Source organism: Oryctolagus cuniculus, chromosome 9 (assembly GCF_964237555.1).
Source record: "Oryctolagus cuniculus chromosome 9, mOryCun1.1, whole genome shotgun sequence".
Classification (NCBI taxonomy): Eukaryota; Metazoa; Chordata; class Mammalia; order Lagomorpha; family Leporidae; genus Oryctolagus; species Oryctolagus cuniculus.
This window is the reverse complement of record NC_091440.1, coordinates 101,158,444-101,167,524: the sequence shown is the minus strand read 5'-3', so window position 1 is coordinate 101,167,524 and position 9,081 is coordinate 101,158,444. Positions and strand designations below refer to the sequence as shown.

The 9,081-nt window shown below is 39.1% G+C and overlaps 1 protein-coding gene across 1 annotated transcript; it reads left to right on the top strand.

The window, feature by feature from the left end:
• Positions 1-1,157: 1,157 nt before the first annotated feature.
• On the top strand, positions 1,158-9,081 carry LOC127491971 (C-type lectin domain family 2 member D-like). Its single transcript, XM_051849945.2, has 4 exons — positions 1,158-1,295; positions 4,385-4,554; positions 8,011-8,114; positions 8,863-9,081. The coding sequence occupies exons 1-4, from the start codon at positions 1,160-1,162 to the stop codon at positions 8,984-8,986; spliced, it is 534 nt and encodes a 177-aa protein (XP_051705905.2). The 5' UTR covers positions 1,158-1,159; the 3' UTR covers positions 8,987-9,081.

Genomic DNA, 9,081 nt, shown 5'->3' with positions numbered 1-9,081 from the left:
AGGGGCGCAAGTTCTTGGGCCCTCTTCTGCTGCTTTCTCAAGTGCATTTGCAGGGAGCTGGATGGGAAGTGAAGCAGATGGCACTTTGATATGGTATGCTGGCATTCTGTGCCACCGTGCTGGGCCATGGATTATGCTTTTTAGGTTGAATTAAAGAAATCTGTGCTTAACTAAATATCGCAAAATGTTTTCCTATATACTCTTCTAGAAGTTCTAGTTTTAGGGTTTACACTTATTTCCATGCAACACTTTGGGATATAGGGATTGAAATCATTTTTTACATATGGATGTTAAATTATTCCAGCACCACTTATGAAAATTACTATACTATTTTTTTGTGTCTTTGCTGAAGTTCTACATTCATGTTTGTGTGGATTTATTTATGAACCTTATATTTGTCTGTTTTTATACCAATACTGTGCCATATTGATAACTTTAGCTTTATACTAAGTCTTTAGACTAGGTAATGTTTGTCTTCCAGCTTAGTTCTTTTCCAGCTTGCTTTGGCTAGTCTAGTTTATTTAAATTTTGTGTGACTATTAGAAATAATGTCTACCAAAACAAAACAAAAGATTAAGATGAGGTTTGCTGAGATTTTTCCATGGAATTGTGACAAATCTGTAGATTAATGTTAAGGCTGACATATCTACTACACTGCGTCTTCAGACTCTTGAAAACAGTTCTCTCTCCCCATTTATTTATGCCTGATTTCTCAGGATACAAAGATTATTGGTTTGTGTATATTGATTTTCCTAAAGATTCATTTACTTATTTGAAAGCCAGAGTTAGAGAGATAGAGGGAGAGACAGAGAGAAAGAGATCTTTCATGTGCTGATTGATTCCTCAAGTGGCTGCAATGGCCAGACTGAGCCAGGCTGAAGCTAGGAGCCAGGAGTTTCATTTGTGTCTCTCATGTGAGTGCAGGGACCCAAACACTTGAGTCATCTGCTGCTGCTTTTTCCAAGCTGTTAGCAAAGAGTTGGATTGGAAGAAGAGCAACTGGGACTTGAACAAGTGCCCATGTGGAATGCTGGTGTTCAGCTATACCAGCTATGCCACAACACCAGCCTCTGTATATCGCTCTTTATCTTGCATTTTACAATGTTCTAACAGACTTTCTTGTAATAGAGAGCTGATTAATTTTCTTATAGGAAATATTATGTCTTCCAACTTTACCGTAGAGTCACAGGAACCTCCAAAGCAGAATAAAAAGAGATTTTTTAACTCTAAAATTATCATCATCATCATCTTCTTTCTGGTGATTCTAATAACTACGCTGGCCACAATTTTAGCAGGTAAGTTCCCTGGTTCCCAAATATGCTCTTAATTTTTCTATAAAGTATTTTATCCTTTTCATGCCTCTTATAATTAGAACAAGGCTTTGGGATGATTTCACACCAAACTTGATCCTGATTTTTGTGCAAATGCTCCTCAATGTACAAGGGTGTTATGTCCCAATACATCCATCATAAATTTAAGTTGTCATACCTATCTTATCAGACACCTAGCTTAGCTGCATAGTGTACTGCAGAGTATCAGGAGTCTGTTCTCCTGATGGTGTGGCTGCCTGGGAGCTGCTGTTCACTCCTCTGCTCAACACTGTGAGAGAGTACCACACCACACATCACCAGCCTGGGGAAAGATCAGAGTTAAAATCTGAAGTGTGATTTCTACTGAAAGTGCATTGTTTTCACATCACTGTAGTTGCAAACAAACAAACAAACAAAACCAACCCTAACTTGAACCATTGTAAGTTGGGGACCATCTAAGTATTGGAATGAGCATCAATTTCCTCCTCTGTGACATGAAGGTAGTAGCCATAATAAATAGTGTGAGGATAAAATTAGCTGATGCATGAGAAGTCTCTCTGTAAACAAGTATTGCTAGTATTTTGGTTCTAACCACAGCAAGAGCTTCTGGGTAAAATATAAATCACCACACTGTTTACTTTATCAGGAAAGGCTCAGTGTGAAAACAATGTGAGAAGAAAAAGCAGTATGTCTGGTGACGTAGTTTACAATTTGCCGCAGGCCCTTATGTCTTGGTGGATTGGAAGCATTTTGGGGAACAATCTGTAGCTCGTGGATTAACTCACCCTACTGCACAGGCTCTTGCAAGAATATTGGTGTGTTTTTCTAAGCTTCTTCTAGTTGTGGCTTGGTCTTTAAGAATGAATACTGAGCTCAAGGTCTAAAACATTTGATCTCTCTGGCTGTGCAGCTTGCAATGATGTGGTCGTATATCCAAGTCCCAATCATGTTTCATAGCTGTATCTGGGTAACAGAGAAATAGAAGGAGAAAGATTGTTGCTATCTTAAATGCCAAGATTTTTCCACAAAACATAGATCATTTTTTCGTATTCAAAGCGGTATGCAGCTTTCCTCCTTCATGAGAGTAAACTATGGACCTCTGTCCAACTAGCAAGTTGAAACAATGGGTATTTATAAGTATACTTGCATAAGGATATGCATACACAACTGTGTGTATGATATTCACATGACATTTGTTATAAAGGTATATATAATATGTAGGCATACACTAATGTATAGAAATAAATATACATGCATGTATATGTAAATATATACATATAAATGAGTTTAGATATAGATAAAAATTAATCAAGTTTATTCTATGAACTATATATTATGACTTATTAACATGTACATTTAGCTTGAAGTACAGCCTTTGAGAAAATACAGCTTTTGGCTCTTTTGAGCAATATAATAAGAGGAAGAAGAGGTGGAAGGAGGGATGTGAGGGGGAGGAGGAGAAGACGGACTCTGAGGGGAAGAAGGAGGAAGTGGAGGAGGAAAAGAAGGAATTTCTTGAAACAAAATACATTTTTACAAAGCATTTGAGGCTTTACAAGATGTTCTTCTACAGGACGCTTGCTTTTGAGTAGTCCAGAGAGGTGTGGAGGGAAGCGCTGTTGCCTTTTTTTCCCTTTTGTTTTATGTGAGGAACCGAGCTTCAGAGATGTTAACTGCCTGAAAGCAGTCATGTAGGTTGCCTCCTTCTGAAAGAGCTTATACTTTGGGGCTTCTGTATAAAATAAACGCCCACTGATTTATTTAAAGTAGCTGGCATATGTCCCACGTGTTCTTAGAGAGACACAGTTTCTTCAGGGTGCCACCTGCCAGCTAGGACAGCGCTGTCTACCCCCACAGGTGCTCCTGATCTGCCCTCCATGGCTCTCCTCGGTGGAACTCCCACAGATCCTCCTACTCATTCCCTAGTCGAGTTCTGCTTAAAAGACTTCCTTATGCATTCAGTCACGCAAAGGTGCAGACAGTTCAGAAAGAGGAATAGGCTGCCCACTGCGCTGAAGTTGAACAGCAGGACCAGAATCTCATTTCCAGGTTTTGTTGCTGGTTAATTAAGCCATTCAGCACACAGCATCTCAGTCTCCTTACCTATACAACACAGGACTCAAACCAGATAACTTCAGGGTTGCTTTTGATGCTAAAACCCCCTAAAGGCCCTAAAATCATTAAGCAAAAATAGGCATAGTTGATGCAATTTGAGGGAGGAAAGATAAGCATACTAAACTCTTATGACCCAGATCAGAAGACTGAATTTATGCTTTGGCATAAAAACAGGCTTTTTCTGCTTAATAGATGTAGACATTTAGGTTAAAGGAATCTGTGTTACAATAAACTGAAGATCTAAGCATTCTTCCTCTAGTGTCTTATGCAAACTTAGAGTGCCAGCTTCAATGTCAATTTTAATCCCTTCCTCTGATGAGCTGCTCTCAACACACATTCTCTGGATCTCTATCACTATTCCTTTTGTATCATTCCTTGAGATTGTAATCATAAGTTCGATCTCTATCTGCCCCATTAGACTCTTAGCACAACAGTGGTAGAGACCAAGTCTATAATAAACATATCTGACAGTGCTTGGCACATCGTTTAGACTCAGAAAAATATTGCGATTGAACACATGGGTGTCTATTAGGTAATTGTATATAGATCCCTCATGAGAGGCCTGGGTTAAAGACACTAACTTAATAACTGTCAGTCTATGTGTGACAGTTAACAGCATAGGAATGAGTGTGGTCACCCAGGAGAGTGTTTCTTGGGGACAGCACCGATCGCTGAATCAGAGCAGCAACAGCATCTGCATGAGCAGTGTTCATCAAGGATTTCTTTCAACCTCAAAAGAAAGGAAGTGCGCAAATCTAAGAGCCCCCCTCATTTCGGAAAAAAAGCAGAGTGATTAGGGTGGTCCAAAACCATTCAGACAGAAGCACCAAAGCTAATGTGGCAAATTTCATTAATCTGCACAGATAAATGTTTTAAGTTACTTTCTACTGTGTCTCAGAGCAGGAAGTCCAGGAATTTCTACTCCTTCCATACTTAAAATATAATTAAATTGCTTTCAGTTGAAAAACGCAAACCTCCCACTGAACACACGTCATGCCAGGATGACTGGATTGGTTTCCTGGGAAAGTGCTTCTATTTCTCGGAAAATACAACGACCTGGGCATCAAGTCAGAGCTTCTGTGCCTCCCATGCAGCAACTCTTGCTGTATTCAACACCACAAAAGAACTGGTAAGGCAATGCTTTTGAACTGTTAGGCTTCCAGGGGTTAGAGCTGGTAAGAAGAATATATGCTGGCAATGGAAATGGTCCAGAAGAGACCCTCTTATCTAGGACACAGGGGTCTCCATTTCTCACCTTCACGCAACACTCTGTAGTAAAAGCATGCATCTGGGTCAGACCACAGATAGGGCAGGTCAGAGCAACCCTTGCCGCACAAATTATTAGGCAGTATTTAGGAGATCAGGATCAAGAGTACTTAGAAACAAGGTGCATACTAGGCATCTTCCTCATGTCCTATGTAGAACAATTTATTTGCCACTGCCCATAACAAAGACTCGAGTTAGTCTTCCAAGTCCAACCACATAATAATCTACCTACACTTTCAAATGGGAACAGAACATCAATGTCCAATAAAAATCCAAAACCATTTCCATAGTTTAGACCTGGGAAGCTGCAATCAAGTCTCTGGTAAAGAACTGTTGTTCACCTACCTCTTTAACACCAAAAATTACCATTTATGGGATTATATGAAAAAATAATAAGCAGAATCATAACAAAACATTTGGCAGGGCTATCAGAAAGAAAGAATAATTGAATTGATGTCATTAAAATCTTGGAGTAGGGTGCTGGTGCTGTAGCATAGTAGGCTAAGCCTCTGAGTGCTGGCATCACATATTGTTGCTGGTTCTTGTTCTGCTGCTCCTCTTCCAACCCAGATCTCTGCTTATGGCCTGGGAAAGCAGTAGAAGATAGCCCATGTGCTTGGGCCTCTGCACCCACATTGGAGACCTGGAGGAGGCTTCTGGCTCCTGGCTCCAGCTCTGGCAATTGCACCATTCAGGGAGTGAACCAATGGATGGTAGACTGCTCCCTCTGTCTCTCCCTCTCCTTGTGTGCAACTCTACCTCTCAAATAAATAAATCTTAAGAAAAAAAAAAAAGATCCTGGAGTTTTGGGAACACAGAAAAGAGTAATCAGGCAAACTTAGAAGCATACAATTTAAACTGCTCATGAACATAGAAATAACAGAAATAAAATATTCAATGTTGGAGGTGATAACAGAGCAGTCAGGGGCTCAAGCAACATGGGTAATATTTAACATTTATTGAAGAAGAGTGACTGACCCAAGCTGAAGTTGATTGATAAAACATTCTGACAAAGATTTTTAAATAAGTACTTTAAGGTGGTTTAAAGATACAAATGAAGTCATATATTTCATGCAATAAAATATTCAATTATGGGGGTCGGCACTGTGGCACAGAGGATTAATGCCCTGGCCTGAAGCCCCAGCATCCCATATGGGTGCCGGTTCTAGTCCTGGCTGCTCCTCTTCCAATCCAGCTCTCTGCTATGGCCTGGGAAAACAGTAGAAGATGGCCCAAGACCTTGGGTTCCTGCACCCACGTAGGAGATCCAGAAGAAACTCCTGGCTCCTGGCTTTGGATCGGCGCAGCTCCGACCATTGCGGCCATCTGGGGAGTGAACCATCGGACGGAAGACCTCTCTCTCTCTCTACCTCACCTCTTTCCATGTAATTCTGACTTTCAAATAAATAAATAAATCTTAAAAAAAGAATATTCAATTATTAAACTTAATTGAACAGGGGAGGAAGAGAATTGAGTAAAAAACTCATAGCTATGGAAACAGGACAAAAAGAAAATACTTTAACTTCAAAACACTGCCATTGAAATAGGTTTTAGGGGCTGGCGCTGTGGCGCACTGGGTTAAAGCCCCAGCCTGCAGCGCCGGTATCCCATATGGGTGCCGATTTGAGTCCTGACTGTTTCTCTTCTGATCCAGCCCTCTGCTGTGGCCTGGTAAAGCAGTGGAAGATGGTCCAACTCCTTGGACCATGCATCCACGTGGGAGACCTGGAAGAAGCTCCTGGCTCCTGGCTTCAGATCTGCTCAGCTCTGGTCTCTCTCTCTCTCTCTCTCTCTGGCTCTGCCTCTCTCTGTAACTCTATCTTTCAAATAAATAAAAAAAACTTTATAAAAATAGATTTTAGACATAACAATGAGAAAAATGTAGAAAAAGATAGTATGACAAAATTATAAATGAAGATAAAAAAAAAACAAAACTGGTTCTCTGAGTAGGCAGGACTAATTACAAAAAAAGAAAAGGCATATTTACCCTAATAAACATAATTACAAACTAATTACATGATTACAAACAATAGTGACTTAAAAGCATAAACTATTGCAAATAATATTATGTCAATTTACACTTTGTAGAAATGGATAAGTGTCTAAAAAGTTATCTAAACAATTGTGTAGGCAATCTAAAAATTGAGGCATATACAGAGAAATGTACATTTCTTTTTTTTAAAGATTTATTTATTTGAGAGGCAGAGTTACAGACAGAGGGAGGGAGCGAGAAAGAGAGTGAGAGAGAGAAGGGTCTTCCATCCGCTGGTTTACTCCTCAAATGGCTGCATCTGCTGGAGTTGGGCCAATCCAAAGCCAGGAGCTGAGAGCTTCTTCCAGGTCTCCTACGTGGGTGCAGGGACCCAAGGACTTGGGCCAACTTCCACTGCTTTCCCAGGCCATCAGTGGGGAGCTGGATTGGAGGTAGAGCAGCCGGGACTCAAACCAGTCTCCATATGTGATACCGGCACTGCCAGAGCTGCAGGCGGAGGCTTACCCTACTACGCCACAGTGCTGATTCCCCTCTGAAATGTACATTGCTTAAAAATGAAAGAGTGAATGTAGGCTGTAGGATCCAAATTAATTAAATGCATAAAGAAAATATTAATCCAGCAGAATTCAGAGAAGGTAAAAGAAAAACATGCAGTCAGAAAACTCATCAATGATAAATCCAAGTGTAACAGCAATCAAAAATAAAATATAAATATATTTAATTCAACTCTTAAGAGAAAATTTTCATATCGATTTAAAAGCAAGCAAGAAAGTCTAGTTGTGTGCTACCTACAGAGACATATTTATGCACATGCCCACCCAAAGACACATGAAAAAGCTGAAATGAAGGAAAAGATGAGAAGCACTATTAACCAAAATCAGATGAAAGAAAAAAGCTGGGTTAGTAGTAACTATAACAGAAAGTAAATTCTATCAGAACAAACTATGAAACCAGAAAATATATAGAGGCTGAATGAACCAAGAGCTATTCAAACACTTTACTGCTAACCAAAGTTCTCTCACTAGGGAACCAACCCTAGAAAGATTTGTTGGCAAATCTGACAAAGCCTTTACGGAATAGATACTCTGTGGTATACCAATTCTTTTAGAAACAAGCAGAGATTAAAGCTACATTATGCCATTGGGTATAAATTGTCCGAAGTTCTCACAGAAATAACACAGCTGATGAAGTAAGCCCTGAATCCGTAAGGACAGTGCACCTCTAAGGTTGTTTCTGAATGTGGAAAAGAAAAAGAGTATGTCAGACGAAAGAATATTCAGGATGGTGAGGCATGTGATATGATCCTGTATATATATCTTATTAAAGGATTTCCTGATGCGTTATTCTGACTACTCTCAATACTGGATTGGACTGAGCCGAAAACCAGGACAGACTTGGCAGTGGATAGACGGGACCATATACAGTGATCGGTGAGTCCCAGTATACAGTTTATACAATTGCATCTGGACCCAAGAGTTCTGTCTACCATGGACACATCTGAGTTATAATTTATATACACCATTCTCTTGTAAGTTTCCTTTGTGGGAGAGACTAAAATGAACACAGAGAAAAAATGGTAATAAAAATCATTATACAGATAATTTAATTCCTATAATATGACAAATATAATGCTTCATAGTCATTATACCATTTTATCTCCACAACAATTCTGAAAGGTATACACAAAGATACTTTCATAAAGTTTATGGAGAATGGAAATAAAAGGAATTTATTTTTGTGTCAAAATTTTGAGGGTTCTTCAAAAAGGTCATGAAAGATGCATATGTGTGAAAAAACTATGCATGGATTTATTTTTTTGCACCAAAATATATTTATTTTTAAATAGCATTTTTCATAAATTTTCTGAAGTACTCTTGTATTTATCTCCAATTTAGCAATGAAAACATTGATGGTCTGAGATGTTGAATAATTAGAATATTTTGCAACACATACTTAAGTTATATTTGTCAATAAATCTTATACTCCCCACCATGTAAGGGCAGATTTTGTTGAGTTTATGGAGCTACATTAGGCCAAACAAAATATGCATTCTGAAATATTAAAAAAATTATTGTGTTTGTTGGGAGTAAAAAGAGCATAGCAAAGGAAATTTTTCTGTGATGCTTCCATTCAGTTCCCATGAATTCTGACACCTTTCCCCACTGCATTTTGTTTCAGGTTTAAAATAATTGGAATTGGAGAATGCGCCTATTTACACAAAACTGGGATCAGCAGTGCTAGCGGCCATTTGGTTAGAAAGTGGATTTGCAGCAAACCAGAGACAAACACACCAAGAAGTTAAGACACCAGAGATCTGCGATCTTTTTACATAAAACATAGCTTCTTTCCCTCTGAAAGAACTATATTACATTAATATAAATGTACATGAAATTCATG

Excerpts from the sequence above, each read along its gene's own strand:
- LOC127491971 (XM_051849945.2), top strand. The coding sequence starts at position 1,160 with ATGTCTTCCAACTTTACCGTAGAGTCACAGGAACCTCCAAAGCAGAAT. Across the intron at positions 1,296-4,384 it reads GCTGGCCACAATTTTAGCAG|TTGAAAAACGCAAACCTCCC; the intron begins GTAAGTTCCCTG and ends AATTGCTTTCAG. Across the intron at positions 8,115-8,862 it reads GGGACCATATACAGTGATCG|GTTTAAAATAATTGGAATTG; the intron begins GTGAGTCCCAGT and ends ATTTTGTTTCAG.